General features: G+C 43.0%; 1 protein-coding gene across 1 annotated transcript in view; it reads right to left on the reverse strand.

Annotated features, from left to right (window-relative positions):
• Nucleotides 1-7,932: 7,932 nt before the first annotated feature.
• LOC307201837 (vomeronasal type-2 receptor 26-like) overlaps nt 7,933-27,091 on the reverse strand; it is a 30,406-nt gene continuing 11,247 nt past the window's right edge. Inside the window, exons 4-6 of the mRNA XM_079951311.1 lie at nt 19,791-20,240; nt 14,738-14,927; nt 7,933-7,997 (exon numbers count right to left, since the gene is read on the reverse strand). Coding sequence (XP_079807437.1) covers nt 20,125-20,240 — 116 coding nt within the window. The 3' untranslated portion in view covers nt 7,933-7,997; nt 14,738-14,927; nt 19,791-20,124. The remainder of the gene's footprint in view (nt 7,998-14,737; nt 14,928-19,790; nt 20,241-27,091) is intronic.

The following is a 27,091-nucleotide window of genomic DNA, read 5'->3' on the forward strand; positions in this document are numbered from 1 at the left end:
TCTTATTTAACTCAGTCACTAGAACCCCTTCTTTCCTTTTCAATGTCCTCAACATTCAAAGATTTTACAGTGTTTTTGTAGATAAACTTTAAACTTCTTCCAGTCCTCTTCCACCTGCTCTTCTCCTTGATCTCGAATTCTGCCGGTCATTTCAGCCAGTTCCATATAGTCTATTACTTGCATCTGCCATTCTTCCAGAATGGGTAGATCTTGTGTCTTCCAATACTTTGCGATGAGTATTCTTGCTGCTGCTGTAGCGTACATAAAGAAAGTTCTATCCTTCTTTGGCACCAATTGGCCGACCATGCCCAGAAGAAAGGCCTCTGGTTTCTTCAAGAAGGTATACTTAAATACCTTTTTCAGTTCATTATATATCATCTCCCAGAAAGCCTTGATCCTTGGGCACGTCCACCAAAGGTGAAAGAATGTCCCTTCAGTTTCTTTGCATTTCCAACATTTATTATCGGGCAAATGGTAGATTTTTGCAAGTTTGACTGGGGTCATGTACCACCTATATATCATTTTCATAATATTCTCTCTTAAGGCATTACATGCCGTGAATTTCATACCGGTGGTCCACAACTGTTCCCAGTCAACAAACATAATGTTATGACCAACGTCTTGTGCCCATTTTATCATAGCAGATTTTACCGTTTCATCCTCAGTATTCCACTTCAACAGCAAGTTATACATTCTCGACAATATCTTAGCATTGGGTTCTAACAATTCTGTTTCCAACTTTGATTTTTCCACCTGGAAACCAATTTTCCTGTCCAAATGATAGGCCTCTCTTATTTGAAAATAATGTAACCAATCTCGCACCTTATCCTTAAGTTTCTCATAGCTTTGCAATTTCATTTTATCTCCCTCCTGCTCCAGAATTTCCCGATATTTTGGCCAGTTAGATTCCATATTAAGCTTTTTTAAGGCCTTTGCTTCCATAGGTGAGAGCCACCTAGGGGTTTTATTTTCCAATAAATCTTTGTATTTCATCCAGACATTGAACAATGCTTTCCTGACAATATGGTTTTTAAATGTCTTGTACACTTTAGCCTTACCGTACCACAAGTATGCATGCCACCCAAAAACGTTATCATATCCTTCCAAATCCAAAATATCCGTGTTTTCAAGAAGTAGCCAATCCTTCAGCCAGCAAAAAGCTGCTGCTTCATAATATAACTTGAAGTCCGGCAGGGCAAACCCCCCTCTTTCCTTTGCGTCAGTAAGAATTTTGTATTTTATTCTGGGCTTTTTGCCCTGCCAGACAAATCTAGAAATTTCTTTTTGCCACTTCTCAAAACAGTCCATTTTGTCAATGATTTGTAGCGTCTGAAACAAAAACAACATTCTTGGCAATACATTCATTTTGATAACAGCAATTCTACCCAGTAAGGAAAGTTTCAAGTTTGTCCAAATTTCAAGATCTTTTTTCACTTCTGACCAACACTTCTCATAATTATCTTTAAATAAATTTACATTCTTCGAAGTCAAGTTCACCCCTAGATATTTCACTTTTTTCACCAATATTAAACCTGTTTCTTCCTGAAACCTTTCCTTCTCTACTGCTGTCAAATTTTTCTCTAAAACCATAGTTTTTGATTTATTCAATTTAAAACCTGCCACCCGACCAAATTCTTGTATTATTTCCAGTGCTCTTTTAGAACTAGGGATTGGCTCCTGTAGCGTCAGTACTAGGTCATCTGCATAGGCTTTAAGTTTATAGTGTTTAACTCCGACCTGTATACCCTGAATCTGTTGGTCCCTTCTAATCATATTCAGCAAGACCTCCAGGACTGAAATAAAAAGCAAAGGGGAAATTGGGCAGCCTTGTCGTGTCCCTTTCTCTATCTTAACTTCTTCCGTTACTGCATTATTCACTATTAATTTCGCCTTCTGTTCTGAGTAAATCGCGCCTATACCGTTTCCAAACCTTTCTCCAACCCCCATCCCTTGCAAATTTTTCCTCATAAAGCTCCACGAAATATTGTCAAAGGCTTTCTCCGCATCAATAAATATTAAAACAGCTTTTGTATTTATATTAACTTGTAGCTTTTCTAAAATGTCAATTAAGTTTCTCGTGTTATTTGACAATTGTCTGCCTGGGAGAAAGCCAGCTTGGTCTTTATGAATCATTGTTGCTAAAACTTTTTTCAATCTTCTAGCTAAAATATCAGCAAAAATTTTATAATCCACATTAAGTAGGGATATGGGGCGGTAGTTCTTTAGTTGTGTCTTTTCTATCTCATTTTTCGGTATAAGCGTGATGTAAGCTTCTTTCCACGACTCCGGCGCTCTTTTCCCCTCCATAATTTCATTGCCAACCTCCATTAAAGGTTGAATTAAGTAATCTTTCATGTCTTTGTAGTATTTGGAGGTTAGCCCATCCGGGCCTGGAGACTTGCCTAGTTGCAGGTTCTTAATGGCACCTTCAACCTCCTGTTCAGAAATTTTGTCGTTCAATATTAATTTATTCTCTTGAGAAATTTTTTGTAATCCATTTGTTTCCAAAAATTTCTCGATTTTGATCTCATTCTGTGGCCCTTGTGAATACAGTTGTTTAAAGTATCTCTGGAAGCAGTCTTGAATCTCCCGTGGGTTTTGTATATTTCGTCCATTTACTTCAAGATTGGTAACAGTATTTAATTTCTGTCTTTTCTTCAGCTGCCAAGCTAGCAGCTTTCCACACTTATTGGCCGATTCGAAGGTTTTTTGTCTCATTTGTTTAATTTTCCATTCTATATCCTGGTTAACCATTTTCAAATATTGTGCCTGATGTAATTTAATTTCTCGTAGAATGTCCTGTGACTTAGGTTTAGTCCTTAATCTCTTCTCGCCTTCTCTAATTTTCTCTAAAATCTTTTCTTTCTTCTCCTCTTGAAGTTTCCTCTTTATAGCATTTTGCTGGATCAAAAACCCCCTCATTACGGCTTTACTTGCGTCCCAGATTACTCTTTTCTCCACGGTAGTCTTCAAATTTATCTCAAAGTAGTCTTTTAGTGTTTTTTGGGTGGAGATGATGAAGGTCTGAGAAGCCATGCCATCAATGATGAAGTCTCCCAGCTGGTGATACTTGTGAAGTGGTGGGTGTGGGTCTCTTAACATGCATTTAATGTTTTGGCACTTACATGCCATGTGAGGAAGTAGTACAATAATCAAGACTGTTAATGCCACCATTCTGAACACTAATCTTCTCTCTAAACAGTCTCCTATTCCATTTCAGGAGACTCAGGTGAATCCCTGTCTTTTCATAGTCTCTGGTAGCATACCTAAATGTTCTTGTGATTATTTACATCAATCTTTCTAGACTGTGGGAATTGTTTTGATTCTGACTATAGCAAATTCTCAGGGAGCAAGGAATTAATTACAGTCCTTTTCATAATTATCAGAGAAGATGATCAATAATTTAAAGTTGGTGCTCCCAATGGGAATTGCTGAAGAAACAATGTCTGTCATATCTAGGGAAAAAGTTTTCTCTTCCACATAGTTGGATAGGAAGGGATCCTGCTTGAGTTTGGAACTCAAACACATGGGTTGGGAATGAAACAGTGCATGAAGAGAAAACTGTTCCCTGTGGGGAACATGCAGATGAAGCAGACCCCTGCAGCCTGGAGGATTTAATTCTCCACTCACCAGCTGATGAGCAGAGGGTTAAATCCTGCTCAGTTTGACTCTGTGCATGTGTTCCCTTACTGGAAAGCAGGTGCATGCAGCTAAAGCTCCTTCTTCCCACCTGACACTCCACCCCCAGACAGGCCTGGCTCATGCTGGGATGCCTGACCTGGGGTGATCACAGACTGCCTCCACTGGACTAAGTTGAAGCTCCTTCAAACTGTATAGATTTAGTTTGGGTTTTGACTGAGCCTGATGCAAATCCCTATTTGTTATGATGCATGCAACTGTACGATGAATTTGAAACTTCTGAGAGAAGCTGATCACATGATGTTCTTTGTCCTGGCTCCCAACTTTAAAAAAGCAGCAAGAGACTCTTACTTGTAAATGAGAAATAGATTTTTATTCATGCAGATAATGATATAGAATGGATCAGCAGCAGACAGAGCACTCAGGAGTCATGCTGAGACAAAGGTTGGTCTGCCTCAGGGTTTCCCAAACTTGGATCTCCAACTGTTTTTGGATTACGACTCCCATAATTCCTAGCTAGCAGGAGCAGTGGTCAGGAATGATGGGAATTGTAGTCCAAAAAGAGTTGGAAGGTTGGAAAACCCATGTCTAGCTTTATATTCTATGCAAAAACCTGGGAGTACATTTAAGAGCTGAAGAAGCAATGTCCAATATATGCACCGAAAGATAGATGATTAAGCAATGCATTCCTCCTGAACATCAATATGACCCTCACTGCCAAAATGTGCTTTTGCTTAAATCTATGAAGAGGATACAGGGGTTTTTTTGGGGGGGAGGGGTTGTGTTTTAAATCCCATTATTGAACCCATCCTGCACATCAGGGATGTATGAAACATAAAGGTATATGTTAACTCAGATGAGGCTTTCTTTACCAATACAGTAAAGATCTGAAAGATAATTCATAGACAAAATTTCCTGAGTGGCACAAAATAGCAAAACACAAAGACATTGAGATTATTCAGACCTTCCTTCTTATTAGTTGTTCCCTCTATAAGAATAACTTCAGTTACTGTTCAATGTTTCCAGAAAAAACTCTCCTAAATGAGTTGTAAGTCTTTACAGAGCTACCTTCACACAAGTATCCAAGTGCAGAGAAAGTGTAATGGACAGTGACATTTAAAAGAAGTTTTCTCTAGCAATACAGTAAAGGTCTGAATGATAATTCATACACAAAATTTCCTGAGTGGCAGATAATAGCAAATCACAAAGACACTGAGATTATTCAGACCTTCCTTCTTATTAGTTGTTCTCTGTTGTTCAGCTCAGGCCACAGCACAATGATATAACATTTGGGGAGAAAGATGCAACCTAGGAGCCCAGCACTGGAGGCTAAGATAGAAAAGATTTCCACAGCTACCATATATTTCCCCTTTGAACTCAGGTAGGATGGAATAAAGGAGAGCCAAACACTGCAAAATACCAACATGCTGAAAGTAATGAATTTGGCTTCATTGAAACTATTGGGCAATTTCCTGGCAAAGAACGCCACAACAAAGCTGATTATGGCCAGGAAACTGATATAACCCAAAACACAGTAAAACATAGTCATGGACCCCTCATTGCATTCTAATATAATTTCTTCAGCAACTGAGTGCATGTCGACATCTGGGAATGGGGGAGAGGTGACCAACCATACGGTACAAATGCCTGCTTGAATAAGGGAGCAGGAAAGAACAATGGCACTGGCAAGTCTTCTCCCCACCCACTTCCTCATCCTGGAACCTGGTTTGGTGGCCATAAAAGCAAGAACCACAGTAGTGGTTTTTGCCAATACACAAGAAACAGCCACAGAGAAGATCATGCCAAAAGTGGTTTGTCGGAGGAGACACAACACCTGCTTAGGATGTCCAATGAATAGCAATGCAGAAAGGAAGCAGAGCAGGATTGAGATAAGGAGAGTGTAGGCAAGGTTCCGGTTGTTGGCCTTGACAATGGGAGTGTTGTGGTGCTTCAGAAATATTCTTAGCACCAAGACTGTCATCAGACAAAAGAAAAGAGCAAAAAAGGCTAAACTGATGCCCAGTGGTTCTTTATATGATAAAAAGGAAATTAATTTGGGAATACAGAAATCCCTGGTTTTGCTTGGATAGGTTTTTGCAGTGCATGTAGAACAGGCATTCATGTCTGAAAAAGAAAAGGCATGGGCCTCATTTCAAATTGATTCCAGACATTTCACAAGCATACTGCAGTGTTTTCTTTTTTACATCTAAAACAATCCATTCATACTAGGATATTCCTTTGGTTTCAGTCTTCTCAAACTATGGAAGATGAGGAGATGGTTATGTGAATTCCCATTCACCTTCCTGGGAATGTCATTATCTCATGTATTTTAGAGCTCTGTGAATCTGCAAAGTAGTGAGCTAAGATTACAGCCAATTCATATTTATAAGCCCCGTTCCGTGCCCAATAAGCATGGGACACCTTTGTCTGACTGGGCTGTGGCCCATAGATTGCAGCAAAATACTGGACAAGGTTTTACCCAGTACCTCCCTTTGTGGTGGGCTCATGGGAAAAAGCTGTCCCATTGGCACCTGGTTGGGATTTTTTATTCACCTTTCCCTCAGTGAAATCATGGTTTTCTTTGTTAGGCAGAAGAAAGCCTCTTCTCCTTCCAGAGGGAAGGAGTTGTGAGCAGGAGCCGTTTCCTGTGTTTTGCGCGTACTGGTCCCTGCTTGGCTGTCCCTGCTGCCACGCCGTGTCCCCAGGCAGCCAACCAATCAAGGGGAGGCTTGGGGGTGGGGTTTAGCTGCTAAAATGCAGCCACGGCAGCACTTTCCCCTCATTTTGCTGCCGGGTGTCAACGGATCACCCACCCAACCTTCCCTTTAGTTCTTTGCTTCGTGCTTGACCTTGCTATGGGTCTGTAGTTGGTTACCTTGGTTGTTCAAGGGGCATGGTAGGAATTTTTATTCAACTGCCAAATTGGCACCAGCCACTTGGTTTTTCGCCTACCTCGTAGCAAATCATCACAACCTTTACTTATTGGCGGTTAGGCATTGGAATATGTTGTTGGTGTGTTGGAGGGCAGGGTGTGGCCATCGCCTACCCCTCCACTTTATGGGTATTCTGTTAAAGGAATCTGGTGGTTATGGATCCTGTCTGATTCCCTTGCTGGTGACTAGGGCCATGGCATGACCCCCAGTGACATCAGAGGGACCTTACAGTTGTATTTGCATCAACAGTCTCCTGCTACTGGTGGCTAACCCTTGTTAGACTCATCCCTTCCTGAGGGGATGGAGTCAAGCTCTGCTGTTTTATCCAATGCCTAAGCCAATACCTCTCACATGCTGTAATCAATAAAGTTGTGGCCTTTTTTAGCCCATTAACCTAATATACTGCGTCCATGTGTCTTTCTTATCCTCAGGAGGGTGGGGGGTCCTCGAATCACAATATTGTTTTTATGAGGGTGGAAATGGCATTGGGTAGGATCAGCATAGTATGGGGGGGCATAAGGGGCCTGAGGAGAGGATTGACCATGGCAAACCCAAGCATGGTTTCAGTATCTGCCTGGTTGGAATCTGCACCCTGGTCCCCTAGTGAGACCCCTGCTTGCTTGCCTTGCAACATACCATTGTTCAACATTAACTGACTCCCGTCATACAGATTTGGAGTGATCCAAACCCAGCAGATCCATTTCATCAACATGGGGCTTGTGAAATGATGAACTGATCCTGGGACCCAATGTCATGCCTACCCTTGCCCCATCTGCAGCTGTCAATAAAGATTTGGCCTGATTTTATCCCATCACCATTGTTCAGTCTGGTTATTTTGCTGCTCTCAAGAGTCACATAAAGTGCCTGCCTGGACAATTTCTTTGCTCATTTGTGAAGTTTAGATACAGTTTTCCCACTTTCAATTCCAAAGTGCTATACAAAAGAAAGAAAGAAACCATTTTATCAAATAACAGAGCAGTGTACAAGGAAAGGACTTGTATACCATCTCATAACGTAACATCATCCTTACTTGTTTTTCGACACCACAAGAATTGAATGTTTGTGTGCAGATGAACACCAACTGGATACAACACATATGAATTTCTACACCTTTTAATATAATCCCCTGATGAACAACCTGTGTTTGAAACACATTGAGGTTGGCATTTCTACCATTTGGTCCAAGTCTTCTGCATCTAACACATTCACTTTTGCTTCTGCTTTGTTGTGCTGTAATTTTGTTGTGTTTCCTTGATCGTGAACAAACTTTTCCCAGCTTTCTGTACTCTATTTCTTACCCTTCTGGTCTGAAAACTTTCCTTCTGGACATGGAATGCAATCATAGCAACAAAATGGTTTTCCCTCCTTCACTTTCTTGCTGGAACCGGGATAGCAACTCTCAGAACACACAGAAAGAGGCTGGGCCTTATTCGAAAGTGAAAGAGTAGAATGATTATCTTGAGAAGGAGTCTCATGTTTTTAAGATGATCTTCATGTATAACTGAAACCAAATTGGAACCACTCTTCCGTAACTTCATCTGACATCCTTCTGAGATGTGAAATATCCAGGGTTGTGCAAGGTATTCCAAGTGTGGTTACAACCATTAAAATAAAATATTAAAAACATTTTAAAAACAAATTGAAATGAAAGGAAGCCTATGGGGAAATATTACAAAATTTGGGCATTTTTATTTTAGAAAAAATAAATAAGAATACATAAAACCATTGTCAGGGAACTGCCATCGGAGAGTCAGGTGGTGGAAGGGCTCAAGGAGGCTAGGAGACCCTCAGATGCTGAGGAAGGAACCAGCAGGGGGAGAGAGAGAGTTCCCGCAGAAACTCAGTCGGAGGGATGGCTCCAAGATACTTCCAGTGAGAACAGCGGAGAGGTTTCAGGATCTCCGCTGGGGACGCCTACTCCGCGCAGGAAACTGTCATGCAGAGAATCCAGAAGGAGAGTTTCCGTTAAGGAACTCTTACGTTGGTGTAAATTCCAGAAGCGCCCACTGACGGATTCTGCCAGCGATTGAGGTAGCCATGCGTCCATGGCTCCGCAGACTGGGAGAGTTTAGAAACTGATTGCATGAGTTGAGAACTCAACCATTTACGCACAAGCAGCCCCTTAACCCATTACAGCAATCCGTCAGTCTTCGACGCTGCGTGTGCGAAAGAGAGGCATCATGAGCAACCCAACTGGAGATGGAGCAGCAGGAGGAGCTGGAGCGGGACCAACTCTGGAGGAGAGAAACAGAGCGTTGGAACACCAGCTGGCACTGCTAACGGCGCGTCTCGAGGAGAGGAGAGCTCAGGATGCACAGGGGAAGCCCACCCCCATCGCAAGGAAGGTACCGGGGTTGGTACAGAAATTCGGGGGTGACCCAAGAAGCTACCAAGCCTTTAAGACAGAAATGCAGTATGCACTGAATCTGCAGTTTGATGACTTTGCCGATGAGGAATCGAGAGTGGCTTTTGTGATTGGGCACCTCGAGGGGGGAGCTAGAGAATGGGTGAGGCCCCTGATGGCATCGAATAATGATGCCCTAAAAGACTTGAGGAAATTCTTTATCGCGATGGACTTGATGTTTTCCAGCCAGATTGAACAGGGCGTGGTACGCAGACAGTTAATGGCATGCAAACAGGGGAATCAGTCCGTCCGAGAGTATTGGACACAGTTTACCATGCTCATACATAAATTGGGGTGGGACCTGTCTTCGGACCTGATTCAAATGCTGTTTGAAGAAGGGCTAGCCCCGGCGGTGAAAGATGAACTTTCCCGCGCGCCCCGTCCGGCTCTTGCGATTGGAGCACGCCAAGAGGCAAGGGCGCTGGAGAAGCGGGAAGGGAGAGGAGAGCGTTGGAGTGATTTCCACATTCCTGAGATGCCGGAGCAACCTTCCCCGCCAGTGGAACCAATGGAGATTGGGACTGCGCGCGCGGGCGGAATTTCAAACGTCAATGAAGGGCGGAAGAAGGAGGGGAAGAGCGCCAAAAAATGCTTCCTCTGTCAACAGCCAGGACATTTTGCCAGAGTGTGCCCACAAAGGAAGGGATGGCAAGGAATGGTGGGAGCTGTTGGGAGTGAGGAGGAGGGGGTTAAGGAGCAGGTAAAAGCCAACGCCTGGCTGCCAGCGACACGGCACAGCAGCCAGGCCAAGGATCAGTGAAAGTGCCCAAGCCTGAACCCCCAAGAGCGGCTCTAGTCGTAGAGGTGCTGCTAGAGCTACCCAATGGACATCCACTCACGATAAAAGCCCTGTTAGACTCAGGCAGCTCCTGCAATTTCATGAGTAAGGAGTTTGCATCAGAGCACCAGATACAGACGCTGCCCTTAAGGAATTCCTTGCAGGTGACCACGATTGATGGGAGGGAACTTCTGGGAGGAGAAGTGAGCCAACAAACAGTCCCCATGACAATGAGGGTGGCAAGGCACACGGAAGTCATTGCATTTCACGTAGCCACCCTGGCGGGGCCGCCCATCATATTAGGAATGAGCTGGCTGGCGTTACATGACCCGCTAGTGGGATGGCACCAGCGGACAGTCTCTTTTGGGTCAGCTCATTGCCTAGAACACTGCAAGGGAAGAGAAACTCAGGGGTTGGCTAGGGCAAGTCTGGCAGGGATGGTGGTGGGAGAAAAGGGAGAAATACCACCACAATACGCAGACCTGAGTGATGTTTTCAGCGAGAAGGAAGCAGATAGACTGCCCCCGCATAGACCCTTTGACTGTCAAATTAACCTGCTCCCGGGAGCCCAGCTACCAGTGGGCAAACTGTACGCTATGTCGGACAGGGAGATGCAGGAGTTAAGGGAGTTCATAGACAAGAACCTGAAACGAGGGTTCATCAGGGAGTCAAGAGCGGTGGGGGGCAGCCCAGTGTTTTTTGTGGACAAAAAGGACTAGAAAAAACCCAGACTGGTCGTGGACTTCCGGGCCGTCAATTCGGTGTCAGAACCAGTGGCCTTTCCCATGCCCAGGATTGATGACATTCTGACCAGGGTGAGGAAGGGAAAGATTTTTACCAAGCTGGACCTGAGGGGGGCGTATAACCTGATACGGATGAGGAAGGGGGATGAATGGAAGACCACCATGTTCACCCCCTTGGGGGCCTTTGAGTATCTCGTTATGCCCTTCGGATTACAGGCGGGCTCAGCCTGCTTCCAATCCTTCATGCATTACGTCCTGGGACCTCTGCTCTATAAGAACTGTGTGGCCTTCTTAGACGATGTGTTAGTCTACTCAGAGGACGAGGAGCAGCATGTCCGAGATGTCCGGGAGGTCCTAAGCAGGCTGCAAGCAAACCAGCTGTGGATAAAACTGGAGAAGTGCCAGTTCCATACCAGAGAGGTGGAGTTCCTGGGGTACCGTTTGTCAGACAAGGGATTGGCCATGGATCCCAGTAAAGTCCAAGCGGTACTGGAATGGAAGACACCCAGAACCAGGAAGGACGTGCAGAGATTCCTGGGGTTTGGAAACTTCTATCGGAAGTTCATCAAAAACTTTGCCCACTTAACGGCGCCCATCACCGATTGTCTCAGTAGTAAGAAGAAATTCGCCTGGAAGGAAGAGGCACAGCGAGCGTTTGAACAGCTAAAGAAAGTGTTTGCGTCGGAGGAACAGCTCTTGCACGTAGATCTACAGAAGCCGATGAGGGTAGAGACGGATGCATCTGATCGAGCGGTAGGGGCGGTGCTTCTCCAGTCGGGAAAAGATGCGTCAGACTGGAGACCGTGTGCCTTCTTCTCGCGGAAGTTGAATAAATCCGAAAAGAACTACACAGTGTACGACCGGGAACTGCTTGCCATTCATGAAGCGTTTCGGCGGTGGCGACACCTGCTGATTGGAGCGCAGCACAAGGTCCAGGTGTGCACGGACCACAAAAATCTGGAATATTGGAGAACGGCCCGAGTACTGAACCAGAGACAAGTGAGATGGGCACAGGAGTTCTCCAAATTCCATTTTGAGATTCGCTACGTACCGGGACCAGAGAACGTCAGGGCGGACGCTCTCTCTCGAAAGCCAGAGTATATGGAGGGGGAGGGAGCGCCCGAGGAAAGGCATATTATCCCAGAGGACCACTGGGTTTGTGGAGCAGCATTGGTGGGGCAAAGGGAACTGGTAGAAGGGACAGAGAACGATGAATACACCCAAGATAAGCTCAGAGGGCTCAGGAGAGCCGGGGAGAACACAGGGGGGTTTGAAGAAAGGAACGGGGCGTTGTATTACAAAGGGGCATTGTACATACCGGAAGGGGAATTGAGGGGTAGAGTACTCAAACAACTACACGACAGCCCCACCGCAGGGCACTTTGGGCAACACAAAACCATGTGGTTAGTTACCAGGCAGTTCTGGTGGCCCAAGGTGAGGGAAGATGTACGAGAGTATGTAAGGGGGTGCGACCGCTGCCAGCGAGCAAAGGGGGAGAGGGCGGCACCGGCGGGGTTGCTGGAACCATTACCCACACCCGAACGGCCATGGGAGGCAGTTTCCATAGATTTTATGACGGATTTAACAAAATCCAAGGGGAAGACTGCGGTAATGGTAGTGGGAGACCTGTTAACCAAGATGTGTCACTTTATAGCTTGCTCACATGCGGTGACAGCGGAAGAAACTGCCAGGTTGTTTATAGAACACGTTTTTAGGTTGCATGGCGCCCCCTTGAGGGTGGTCTCAGACAGAGGGAAACAATTTACGTCCAGGTTCTGGAGGAAGCTCATGAGCTTACTGCACGTAGAGGTCAATTTCTCGACCGCCAGACACCCAGAAACAAATGGGCAGGCGGAAAGGGCAAACAGTATTCTGCAACAATATCTGAGGTGTTATGTAAATGACAGAGAGAATGATTGGGTAGAGAAATTGGCCCTGGCCGAATTCGCCTACAATAACGCGGAAAATGTGTCCACGGGCATGAGTCCATTTATGGCCAATTACGGGTGTCACCCTAGGGCCTTTCCAGGGGAAGGAGGGGAAAGATGGAGCGTACCGGCAGCGGAACATTTTGTGGAAGAAATGGAAGCCATACATCAACAGCTCAAGATGAATTTGGATAGGGCCAAGGAAGAATACAAGAAGCAGGCAGATAGGAGCAGAAGGGAAGGAGAGACCATAAGGGTGGGGGACCGGGTGTGGTTGTCAACACAAGGGTTGCCGTTCAAGGGCGGGTGCAAGAAATTGAGGCCGAAACGACTGGGACCCTTCGAAGTTATACAACAGGTCAATCCGGTGGCCTTCAGACTCAGGTTGCCAGACAACATGAAACTGCATCCAGTATTCCATAGGTCATTACTGTCACCATACCGGGAGGGGCGGGAATTTTTGGGACGTGAAGGGGAGGTTCCCACGGCACCGGAAGTAGAAGAGAGGGAAAGCAGCAGTCATGTAGCAGAAATACTCGACTCTCGGTGGAAGGGTAAACAGGTGGAGTACTTAGTGGCATGGGAAGGGGAACCGGAGTCCGAAAATACCTGGGTACTGGCCGAAACGATTGATGATGAGGTTTTAGTAGGAACGTTTCATCTCCGGCACCCAAGGAAGCCTCAGCCCTTGGCTAGGTTCTGGGAGGAACACTTCGGCACCACTGACGAAGAAGGGGAGTTCGAGGGGTTCCCAGTATCAGGACAAGAAGAGGAAGAAGAATCAGATGGGGAAGAGTATTCGGGAAGAAGGGACAGTAGTAGGTGGAGGGCGGTTTTCGAGTCATCCGAAGATGAGGAGGATTCTTTCAGGGGGTTCCCAGCCTCACCACCCAGAGAAGAGAGGGAAACGGGGGGTGAGGGGGGTCCTGGAGGGGAGGTGGATGTCAGGGAACTGCCATCGGAGAGTCAGGTGGTGGAAGGGCTCAAGGAGGCTAGGAGACCCTCGGATGCTGAGGAAGGAACCAGCAGGGGGAGAGAGAGAGTTCCCGCAGAAACTCAGTTGGAGGGATGGCTCCAAGATACTTCCAGTGAGAACAGCGGAGAGGTTTCAGGATCTCCGCTGGGGACGCCTACTCCGCGCAGGAAACTGTCACGCAGAGAATCCAGAAGGAGAGTTTCCGTTAAGGAACTCTTATGTTGGCGTAAATTCCGGAAGCGCCCACTGACGGATTCTGCCAGCGATTGAGGTAGCCATGCATCCATGGCTCCGCAGACTGGGAGAGTTTAGAAACTGATTGCATGAGTTGAGAACTCAACCATTTACGCACAAGCAGCCCCTTAACCCATTACAACCATATATTTATAAAGTCAAAATATCATACACTGAAGCTGAATGTTAGAATATTCATAACAAAACGATGTATTTCTTCATACAACACATCGTTAAACTCTAAAATTCACCAAAGTTAGCACTGGCTACAAACCTGGATGCCTTTAAAAAAGGATTAGACAAATTCATAGAGGATAAGGCAATCAAGGGCTACTAGCTAATTTCTACCTCAACCATTGGAAGCAACAAGCCTCTGAATACCAATCTCTAGAAATTGCAAATGGGAAGAACTCTGCTGCACTCAGGTCCTGCTTTCAATCTCTTAATAGACATCTAGTTGCCTGTTGTGGCATTGAGTATGTAATCAAACTAGCACAAACATATGTTTATTCTTTTCAACACATTTACCGGTGATATATTCAACAGCAAAAGAAACAGTGCAGAAGTTTTTTGAGTCTTACTTTCTACATAACTTGTATCATTTCTAATCAAAACTCAGTATTTGTCATGGGCTGAACATTGTCCATTCAATAATAATAATAATAATAATAATTTATTATTTGTACCCCGCCCATCTGGCTGGGTTTCCCCAGCCACTCTGGGCGGCTTCCATAAAAACCAAAAATACACTAAAATATCACAGATTAAAAACTTCCCTGAACAGGGCTGCCTTAAGATGTCTTCTGAATGTCAGGTAGTTATTTATCGCTTTGACATCTGATGGGAGGGCATTCCACAGGGCAGGTGCCACTACCGAGAAGGCCCTCTGCCTGGTTCCCTGTAGCTTTGCTTCTCGCAATGAGGGAACCGCCAGAAGGCCCTCGGCGCTGGACCTCAGCGTCCGGGCAGAACGATGGGGGTGGAGACGCTCCTTCAGGTATACTGGGCCGAGGCCATTTAGGGCTTTAAAGGTCAACACCAGCACTTTGAATTGTGCTCGGAAACTGAATGGTTTCCCAAGCACTTCACAGTTGAATCCTACCTGGTTAAACCAATTGTGCCATGTGATGGCATCCTTGTTGATGGTGAACACTTGGTCCGGAGAACCCTGGGGATCCATTCTCCCAATTTTCACTCTATGAAAGGATTGGTTTGAGGAAATAATCCAGTTAATAATATCAAATCCAGTCACTAACTCCCCATTCTGGTCAAAGGAGATCTTGTCTCCAGCACTGTTGTTAAAGGAGACGATTTTCAGAAAGTGATGGAGCTGAGTTGAAAAGGAAAAGAAGCTTAGGAGAGGCTGCATTTCTGTGGAATCTTTCACAGTAAGTCATACTGGAAGCAACACAGTTCTTTGTTTTCATGCTCAGACTTGTGAAAGATGATGTGACATTTTTCAAATAACTGTTCATTGCAGTATTCTTGTTTTTAAGAAGTATCTCATGTGGGGTGAGTCTTGACCTGCCAGTCTGAATGTCACATGGGGTCAGTCTTTAACTCCAAGTCTGATTTACAGAAACCCAAAATGGTACCAAGGAAGAATGGGTGAGAGAAGATATACAATAGGAGCAAAGGGGAAAGAAATACCAACATCAGGATCTGCTGCCCCGGTGGATCCTGGCATGTAAGGCAGTTGCTTCACTTTTCCTTTTTGGCCAGGCACACTTGATTTAAAGCCATTTAGTGTTTTAAAGGTTAAATAATGAGCTTTAAATTACATATCAAATGTATTTTCTAAATCAATGGCCTTTTTCACTGTATACAATTAATGAAACACTTCCTAAACTTATTCAACATTAATGGTCCAAAAAGATAGTAGAGCTCGGACTTCCGGAGGCGGCGCGAACGGCAATGGCGGTCCTTTTCCTTTAGTGAAAGGGAGCTCTGCGGAGATCGGGTCTTCCGCTACGGCGAAGCGGAGACCCGCGTCTGAAACCCACAGGCAGCAAGAGCCTGTGGTCCTGGGACTCGGCGGGCGCCAGGAGCGACCCTCAAAACGTTGAAGAGACCCCGTAAGGAGCCTCGGATCATGGAGGGGGTTGCGGCGCTGTGAGTCGATCGCTACTCTGCAGAGTGAAGCCGCGCAGCTGCTGCCGGTGAGCGCTGACCTTTTTTCCTTGAAACGTTCGGAACTGAAAAGCAACAACCCGTGAGTAAGGAAGGACTTTTAAAAATTGGAGTCTAAATTAATGGAAATTTGGCTGAAAGCGGAGAGATGTTAAAAGGAAGTCCGTCTTCCGCTGCTATTTAAATTTCAAAGCAAAAAGAGCTGGAGGAGTGGAGCCACTGTAGAGGTTTTTTAAACCATCTGATTTGAGCACCCACTGAAGCTGCTTTGAGACAAAGTAAAGATTTAACGTAATTACTGGATTTAACCTTTACTTGGACTGTGATAATCTTCTGCTATGGGAACTATAGATTTTGACTGAGAAGCCCAGGTACTTGAGCTGCCTGAACAGTAAAACTGTCAGTTTGCAGACTTGGCTATTGTGGATTTGGACTTGCAACATTTAGAGCATTTTAAGACTTGCTACTTTGAAACACCAGTTGACACTTGTCAGAAACAATGTTTTGCTGTCAATTCTAACTCTGCTAAGCATTAGCTACTGAAGGTCTATGGACATTAAATTTGACTATTGATTTTATTTGATTTGACTTCTTCTCTCAAGACATTGCAAGCTCCCTCTAGAGGATTCTGGACTTACAGCAGTGACATTATTCTACTTTCTCTTTCCTTTCCTCCTATACGATTGTTTACTCTTGGGCTGTGGAATTCTCATGGGAACAACTCAGCTTGACCTTGACTGTTAGATAAAGTTGGAATGAGTGTCACAAGAAAAAAGGGAGTAAGAACTAGACAAACAACTTTAACCTCAGCATTACAGACACGTAGATCATCTGTACCTACTCTGCCGGTAGCAGGGGAGGAAGAAATTGTATCTACTCTGCCGTTGGCAGGGGAAGAAGAAGAAACTGAGCAGTTACAGTTGGAAGATATGGCCTCAGGAGCAACTGCTTCAATCCTAGAGAAAATTTATGAAAAATTGGAATCCTTGGATAAAAGAGTAGAATCTCTGGACAAGAAAGCGGATGAACAAACAGCTAAAATTGATCAAAATACAGCTTGTCTAAACAGAATAACTGGACAGGTGGCACAGAACGTACAAGCAATTGGGCAGTTAACTGAGGCCTCTGAAGAGAATCGTAAATTGGCTGAGGCTACCAGCCAAAAAGTTGAAAAATTAGAACAAGAGGTAAAACCATTATGTAAACAAGTTGGAGAACATCAGATGTATTTGTCTATGATAGAACTGCGGAACCGGGAAAATAATTTAAGATTAAGGTCAATACCAGAAGTTGAAGAAGAAAACCTAGCTGAGTTCCTGACCAAAGAATTTTCCAAGTTCTGGTCTATACAGGAAGAAAAGGATTTTAAAATTGTATCGGCTTTCAGACTTGGAAGATTTGCAAAGAAAGATAAGCCCAGAGATTGCTTGATAACTTTGAGATCGAGGGAGGAAAGGGACAAGATTTTGGGATTACACTACGAAAAGTCACTGGACATTTTGGACAAAAGAGCAGAAATTTACAAAGATATCCCGAAACAACTGCTGGACCTTAGATCCGCCTATCTTGAATTGGTGAGATTGTTAAGGAGTAATTCAATTATTTTCAGGTGGGAATTTCCTCAGGGATTATCCTTCACCTTCAGAGGGAAGAAAGTCAAGATTAAAACACTTGAAGATAGAGATAAATTTTTGATTGCTTACGGAAAGGACCTTCAGAAAGGAATCGAAACACCCTTGGGGCCTGGAGCATCTGCTGTACCTACTCCCTTGGAACCTGAGGATCCAGAGAAAAAGATACCACCCCTTGAGAAATAACAGATTTGCTCAGGATGTCTCTGCAACTGTTGAGCTGGAATATTAATGGGTGCAACTCTCCGGAAAAAAGGAGGAAATTATTTCGTATATTGAAAAAAGAACAATTGGACATTATCTGTCTGCAAGAAACACATGTGACAAGGCTCCATAGAAAAGTGCTAATAAATAAAAGATTAGGCCAAGAATTTATATCTTCGGACCGAGTGAAGAAAAGAGGAGTGGTGATCTATGCAAAGGAGAGCCTATCACCTAAATTTTTATTTAAAGATGAGCAAGGAAGAATTTTGGCAATAGAGATACATTATCAAGGAGAGAAGTTTTTGATACTAGGAATTTATGCACCAAATGAAGGGAAATCGGAATTTTATAAGAAGTTGCATGAGAATGTCCTGGACTATCTGGACTATGACAACATCATTATGATGGGAGATATGAATGGCGTGGTATCAACCAACATGGATAAGTCACAAAATCAAAATCTTACAAAAGATGGAAGACTACCAAAGACCTTTTTTGAACTAACTGACAACATGGACTTGATTGACATTTGGATGACAAAGATTCCCCTGGGAAGAGAAGGAACATTCTTTTCTGAAGCCCAACTGACATGGACGAGAATCGACCAAATATGGATATCTAGAGGTCTGGCACCTAAGACTGGAAAGGTGGAAATCTGCCGAAAGACCTGCTCCGACCATAATGCTGTAAAGATGAACATAACACTACTACCAGCCGGCTCCTTTAGATGGAAGATGAATGACAATTTGTTTAGAGATGACTATATGGAACTGGCTGAGATGACTGGCAGAATTCGATACCTGGGAGAGGAGACGGTGGAAGAAGATTGGAAGAAATTTAAGGACTATTTGCAAAAATATTGTAAACTGTATGAATGTTAAGGAGGATGCTTGATCACAAACAACTTGGCACCATTGAATTAGATATACTGAACTATGAAGATAAGCTAAATTTAGGAAAAAATCAACTTTTAGATAATGATTAGGCTAAACTAAAAAGTTTTAAAAAGTCAAATCAATATATCTAAAATTTAAGATATAACATTGGAAAATTAGATAAGGTGGGGACAAGGTGATAAATTGCTGAATTAATTTTTATATTTTGGAACGTAGGAGAGGGAGATGTGAGGAAGTCCAAAAACGATAAGAAAATATGTTATGAAATGTGATGTTTTTTGTATGTTTTGTTTATTATGTTATAATTTAAAAAAAAACTATTAATAAATATTATATATAAAAAACAAAAAACAAAAAGATAGTAGAGCTCAAAGCTGCCTTTGTAAACTGGATTCTGGCTGTAGTTGTAGAGTTTCAAAGGTTTTATCTTGCTTCTACTGGACAACACCTTCTTCTAAATGACACCTGTCTCTTCTACACACAACATTACTGATTCTGAAAGCCTCTTACCAGCAGCATCCCAACAGCCATCTAGGAGACAAGTCTTAGGAGCTAAACACCCCTCCTACAAATATTAAGACCACACTAGTCCAAGAATCATTGCCTATTCTCTGCCATACTGCCTTCTTCCTCACCCATGGAAAAATATTTATTTATTTACTTTAAAAATTCAATATACCACCTATTTCTCCCAAGTGACTCAAAAGAGATACACAGAGCAAGAAGACTTCCAACCAATTTCCAAATACAGACTTTTCTTAAGGGCCTCAAAATGTAGTTGTGGCAGTTTCTGTAAGCCAAAAGGCAGCATGAACCAGAGTTAGCATGAATTGGCAAATATATAGCAGCAAAAGTATGATGTGTATACTTTAAGGTCACCATTAGAAAAAAGAGGGAAACAGCTCAGTCGGATGAGCATGAGACTCTTAATCTCAATGCTGTGGGTTCCAGTCCCACGTTGGGCAAAAGATTTCTGTTGGACTAGATTAACCTAATGGTCCCTTCCAACTCTACAATTCTATAATCTCAGAACGTGCCAACACTAATATAAAGAAAGAAGATGGAAAGGAGATGATGGCCTAGTTTGGGATAGAGATGCCATATGTCTGGAATTTCCCAGATATAGATGGGATTCGCCCTTCAAAAATTGTGTCCAGCAGGAATTTCTGTAAACTGGATTTTCACTTTTTTAAATATGGCAACCCTAGTTTAGGGAAACCTTTTATTTGACAGAATAAAAAGAGACCTGCTAGATCAGTCTAAAAACCTATCTAGTCCAATGTATGGTTCTTACAATGCCCAACCATATGCCAATGGGAAGCCCACAAGAAGGATCTGATTGGAGCATATTGTTATATATTCTGAGAGGTATTTTGCCTTCCAACAGGAGGAATGTCATCCCATTACCTGCAAGACCTGCTGATTCTGAAAGTTCATCCACCTTCCATCAACCAATGAGTGGTGATTCAGTCGAGATGAAGACATAGAGTGTAAAGCATGTGCCACAGCATAAACAGCATTGTAGATGCCGTAGCTGTGGCCAGTCAAGCTCATTTCAAAAAATGTCCCAGGAAGGCTTTCCAACTTCTCTTTTCCTGTGCAAATATCTCCATCCACCTTGTCCCCATCTATACTTGGGAATACACAACCAAAGGCCTGCTGCCAGAAATCTCTGATAAAGCCATCTCCTGTTTTAAATGAACGGCTTTTGCTTTCAATAAATGTCTTGAATCCTGGCAGATCACTGGAGTGCATAGAGAAGGACAGAACACCATGGACAATATCTGTATCCCAGGTTCTTTGATACACCATTGAAGTGAGCTCTATCTGAGCTGTTACTATCCACACTTTTCCTTTATTCATTGTCCATTCTTTATCTGAGATAAATTGTAGCCACCTCAAAAACACACTGAGATATGATTCTCCATTAGCAACCACTACATTGGCTTTGCTTTCAATGATTCTATCATATATTTTGGCTCGCTCATGTAGCTTGTCATTAATTTCTGTGACAATGGTAAATTTACCGGTTCTTTCTATGAAGGCAAAACAAATACCCTGGCTGGAGAATACTGGAAACACTGCCTGCACAAATCTTTCTCCATATTCATCATTGGATGTAAGGATCCCAATCCATGTCCAATTGAAATGGAGAAGCAAAGTCAGAATGCCTGCATGCTGAAGAGCATCTTTAGGAGACATTTGGTAGAAGGAAAGGCCTTTGGTTTTATCATTCATCACTGGAGCAGGGCCATATATGAGCTAAATAAAAGGAAATATGAATGAATGAATGAATGAATGAACGGACGAACGAACGAATAGGAGCCAAAATTTGTGCCACAGAATCCCTTTCTTCAAACAGTTGATGTATAAGTTTTAAATTACAAACACAAGAGGATTTTCAATGGAAGCTGTTTCCGTAGGGAAAATGGGGCACTGCCTTTTTAACCTCTGCCTTTTCTCAGAAAGTCTACCCCTGCCTGCCATCTTACTTACAACAAGTCAGGGGATTGGTCTGCCTGTCATATACTGTGGCTGTAATTATTGCTGATATGCCTGTCTTCCATCTTCCCCCATCTCTAGACAATTTACTTTCTACTGTAGGTGCTGTCATATTTCCAACACTCTCATTTATAATGAACTGTATCTCAGCTTCCATTTGACATTCCTAAACAAGGAAATATTTCCTACATGCCTTCACCCACTTCAGTTTCCACACCCACAATCTTGCCTGTGTGGTGAAAATAAGCATTTAAATGGATGAAATCCCATATTCAACATACAGATAGAGACATCTGCACAACCTACCTGTGGAATCTTGTAGATATCCAAGACAGTTGCAATATAACGAGAAATTAGAGGCTCCAGTCCCCCAACAACCGCTATTAATTTATTCTGGACGTCACATATGTAGTTGGGAACTATTTTTTCTTTTGAGGACATAAGCTGCATTGTGGCATGATAGGTATTCTTTGCACTGAAGTAACTGTCGTAAATATGGAAGCCCAAGGAAGTATTGGGTAAAATCTGAGAGTTTTCATTTATCTCCTTTACAGCAAATGCCAAAGCCAGGATGTGCTGGTAATACTTAGGCACTACACTAAAAAATAGTACAGATTATTAGGCTATCTCAAACATTGTAAAATGTGGACTATGTTGTCCTGCCTCTCCTTCCTTATTATTACTTACAGTATTTGTGTACAAACGTTCTTTAGGCAATTCTTAGCCCTAAGTAGGCTGCACAAATATTAGACAACTGTATTCTCCTTTACAACAATGCACTAAATATTCTTTATTGATAAGTTACCAATATAAAGTTCCATGCGTTATCACGAACTATACAATTTGACATTTTCAGAAGGATGTATTTGATGCATGTGAACACCTACTCCTATTCTTGATATTTATCTAATTCTATGACAATACTGGATCGTTTCTTAAGAATGCCTCAGAATACAGAACACTTCATAAGTTCTTGGTGAAGTACCAGCACCAGTTTAAGGTGAAATCTACATTTTAAGAACATGTTCAGAGTGTGGTGATAACTGCACTAGAATTAGAGTTGTATTCTGTATTTGGAGAAACTTCCATGTCTTGTAAAACTGTTGCTTCTCCCTTGGCATCCCCTTCCTTATTATTTACAAATATATAAATACTTAGCTTTGAATTCAACAAACACCCCCCCCAGCTCTCTTACAAAGACACTTTGAAATTGTATAAGAAAAATGATACAAATTAAGAAATTTATCAATTATCATTAATATTTTTGCCCTATTGATGGTAGTTTCTAAAATGTTTAAGTGGAGGAAGCCATCACTAGTATTTTCAAAACCGGATGAACTTAATCTGTCTCCATTCTGAATATAATTAAATTAGTATTTTAAGTTCACCACTTGAAAATTCTTTGACAAACCTGGGGAAAGACCGTAATTCACATCCTTAATGCAAACAAAAATAGTAACTGCAAACAATAACAATAACAAAGTCTTACACAAGCTCTTCAAACAACACGGGTGGAGGTGCTTCAATGAAGGTTAGCGAGTTGGAGATTATGAAGGTCTGAGAAGTGATGCCACCAATTATGTTGCCTCCCAACTGATGATACTCGTGAAGTGGATTGTGTGGAGCTCTTACCATGCAGTTATTGTGAGGCTTGCACGCCACGTGAGGAAGTAGTACCAGTATCAAGACAACTAATGTCACCATCCTGAGTACCAATTTTCTCTCTAAACACAGATTTTTCTATTCCCTCTCAGGAGAAACAAAGTGGTAGTTTCTTTGATTTTTCTGAGTCCCTGCTTCTACAACTAATTATTAAAGTGAATATTTATATTATCCTTCATACATTGTGCTATTATTTTTGCTTCTGTCCACTGAAAATCCTCGGGGAGGAGCATTGCCAAGTACTTGAATTAATTACAGCCCTTTTCCCAATTGCAGGAGTAAGGAGTCATCAACTTAATATTGGTGTTCACAAATGGAGTTGAAAAAAGGGGGGGGGGAAGGTTGGGGCATCTGAACAGAGGTTTTTTCTTCTTCCATGTAGTTGGATAGAAAGGGGCCTCCATAACAGTTCAAACTTCAAGGCCCCAAAACTGTACTTCCTTTTGACTGGCATGGATTTTCCAACATTCTGTTTTATTGGATGACAGTGCCAGCAACACTTCTTGAGCAATTCAAGTTGATGCTAAAGCAGCAAAGGCAGCATGAGGGAATGGAGCAATGGCAAAGCCAGTGGCTTGACCAGATGGGGTAGTGGCAGGACCAGTGCTTCAGTAAAATAAAGCAGCTGCAAGCAGAAGACATGAGAAGTCCCCTTGTAGAGAAAAGTCATTGAGGTGGAAACCCTGCCTGGTGAGATGCTGTGGGCAGTGCTTTTTTTTCCTAAAAAAATGTTTAGTGGTACTTTAATTTTGACTCACAAAAATCAGCATTTTATAATTCAAATCGAGAAAAAATCAAATACAGTAAATGAACTACAGTACAGAGATTTACAAAATCTTTTGGTATATGTGTACCCCTGCATCCCCCCAGAAAGAAAGCACTGGCTATGGAGGTCTGGAAGTCACCCTGGAGCCCAGCTGCCAGATACCCAAAAGGAAGTGGAGGCCAGAGAGATCTTCCCTAAACAGGGCTGCCTTCAGATGTCTTCTAAAAGTCAGATAGTTGTTTGTTTCCTTGACATCTGATGGGAGGGCATTCCACAGGGAAGGTGCCACTACTGAGAAGGCCCTCTGCCTGGTTCCCTATAACCTCACTTCTCGCAATGAGGGAACCATCAGAAGGCTTTCAGAGCTGGACCTCAGTGTCCAAGCAGAATGATGGCGGTGGAGACGGTCCTTCAGGAATACTGGGCCAAGGAGCATGATGGTGCATTCCATGACCTATGTGCATCCATCCAATTGCCACTAGACTGGGAAAGGAGGCCTATAATTACATCTGATAGATCCTCCACCTATTTGCAATGTTTGTATGCTACCATGGACATTCAAATGCTATCATGGTGCTATGGGATGAAGACATGGAAATTATGTTACATGTATTTAATTTATGTTGGGAAAGAATCATTCTGCACAGAAACATGTTTGTACCTTTAAGAAGAGTTTCTGTAAGCTGTGGGCTGATTGGGTGCAGCTGGCCATGGCTACAAAAGGAGAAAAGCTGCAGTTTGTACTTTGCCTGCAGGAAAAACACGCACAAACTTTTTTGTTTGTTGTTTTGAAATAAAACCTTTATTTAATTTGGTTTTACACCGGTCTCATGGTGTCACAGTCTCTGTCATCTGCCACCAGTGGCGAATCCCACTCTAACAATTTATGCCACTATGCTAATGCTGGAAATTGTAGGAGTGTCTTAGTATTGTCTAGAGGATTTCCACCCAATTATCCACTATAATGAGGTGTGTGTGGTAGTCACCCTCTACCTAGTTTTGGTCTTTCAAATATTACCACAGTGGTGCATTATGAAAACATGGAAATATATCTTCAAAAAGGTTGCCCTTCCAAGCTGTAGATGCTCAACAGTATTATCCCACATTTTAAGACTTCAACCTAGTATGAAAAACAGAATGCTTGTCTGAAGCCCAGTAAATCTGGGGCACAAATGAATAGGTATCAGACATGCTGACTTGGGAAGGAGATTGGGGTGGGGGCTGACGTTGCACAGAACATCACAATGGTCAGGGATGATGGGAATTTTAGTCCAAAAATAGCTGGTTGTTTTGGAAACCCTGGACTAGCTTGGTATTCTTTGTAAAAACTGGGGAGTACATTTAAGAGCTGAAGGATTACTGGCCAACATATGCACTGAAAGATATATGATTAAGCACTGCATTCCTCCTGATCATCAATATGACCCTTACTGCCAAAATGCACTTTTGCTTGATGATGATGATGATGATTTATACCCCTCTCATCTGGCTGTTTCCCCAGCCACACTGGGCGGCTTCCAACAAAATATTAAAATACAGTAAACCATTAAAAAGTACGTGGGTGGCGCTGTGGGTTAAACCGCAGAGCCTAGGACTTGCTGATCAGAAGGTCAGCGGTTCAAATCCCCGCAACAGGGTGATCTCCCGTTGCTCGGTCCCTGCCCCTACCAACCTAGCAGTACGAAACCATGTCAAAGTGCAAGTAGATAAATAGGTACTGATAGGGCGAGAAGGTAAACGGCATTTCCTTGCACTGCTCTGGTTTGCCAGAAGCAGCTTAGTCATGCTGGCCACATGACCCGGAAGCTGTACGCCGGCTCCCTCGGTCAATAAAGCGAGATGAGCGCCACAACCCCAGAGTTGGTCACGACTGGACCTAATGGTCAGGAAACTGCCAGAAGGCCCTCGGCACTGGACCTCAGTTTCCAGGTAGAACAATGTGGGTGGAGACATTCCTTCAAATATACTGGACCAAGGCCATTTAGGGCTTTAAAGGTCAGCACCAACTCTTTGAATTGTGCTTGGTTGAAGAGGATAGATTATGGGGTTTGGGGTGGGAGTGTGTGTATGTGTTTTAAATCCCATTATTGAACCCATCCTGCCCACCAGAGATGCAAGCAACATAAAGGCATATGTTAAATCAGATGAAGTCTTTGGTAGAAGATAACATGTTTACAGTTGAACCATTGGCAGAAGGAAAAGGGCAGTGGGCTGTAGATGGGTGTATAGATTAAAAACTTTGCCAATGGAAGTATTAAATACAAAGCTTGGATAGTAGCATGTGGTTTTACTCAAAGAAAAGGAGAAAGTTTTGATGAAACCTTTTCTCCAACTGCAAGGAATGAGAGTGTGTGTTTGTTGCTGGCTGTAGCAGCACAATGCGGGTTCAAGATGAATAATTTTGATATTCAAACTGCTTACCTCAATGCAGGTTTTCAAGAGGAAATATTCATGAGTCAAGCACCTGGGTTCAAGGCAGGTGAACAGGGTTCTGTATACAGATTGTATAAAGCGATCTATGAGCTCAGACAATGTGCCAGATATTGGAATGAATGTCTTGACAGTGTTTTGAAGAAACTTTGTTTCAAAAGAAGTATAGCTGACAACTGTATGTAGACCCTTTGGTGACAAACATGATAAGTATGATCTGTGTCTTTCATATGTCTTTGATTTACTTTATACTGTTAAAAGCAATAAGCAGGTAAAACACATTTTCCGTTATTTACAGAATGCACTTGATTATTGTCTCAAGTTGTCATCCTCAGGATCAGTCGAATTACTGTGTTTTGTTGATAGTGATAGGGCAAATTTACCAGACAGGAAATCAGTGTCTGGGATGGTATTTCAATTTGGCAATTCTTTGGTGGGGTGGAAGTCCAGGGATTGTAGCCACTTCTTCCACAGAAGATGAATACAGTGCTCAATCTGATCTATTAATGAATTGAAGTACGATGTACAAATTCTCACTGACATGGGAGTAAAGTGTACATATCCAGGGCAGGTATGGGAGGATAATCAGGCAGTCATTGCAGTGATGGAGTCTGAACAGTTTAAAAGTAGAATGAAACACATGGATATTAAATACCAAAACGTGAAAGAGAATGTGAAGCAAAATCAGATACAACTGCAGTATTGTGAAAGCAGACAAAATGGTGCTGATGTGTTTACAAAATCTCTTACTTTTGAGAGACATGCACAACTAGTTGAAAAGTTGGGACTTGTGATACATAATGTGTAAACACTCTGTACATGGTCATTATACCTTCTGTTTCTGTATGAGTGAGAGGGGGTGTTAGGGACTCGTTGAGTCAGAAACAGGTAGAAGTTTCCAGAACATTCGTTTATGCATGGGAGTGGCACTCTGAGCATGTGTAGTTTCGGCTGGAAGTGCCAATAAAAAGAGGAACTATCGGTTTTGCTTTTGCAGATGGAAGACATCTGACAAATGAGTGCTGCCTGAAAATCCGCTGAGTCAGGACTGCTGATGTATCTCTGATTACAGACTGGAGAGAGAGAAACTGTAACTGAAAGTGTGCTGCTATAGCTGTTTGCGTTAATGATTGTAAATAGTTGCTACCGTAATGGTTTTGTAACCGATCAAGTAATAAAACTCTTGACTCAGATTTCAAGGCACCGGTGAGTGTTTCATCTCTAAAAGAATAACT

This window comes from Podarcis cretensis (genome assembly GCF_951804945.1).
Source record: "Podarcis cretensis genome assembly, chromosome: 13".
NCBI lineage: Eukaryota > Metazoa > Chordata > Lepidosauria > Squamata > Lacertidae > Podarcis > Podarcis cretensis.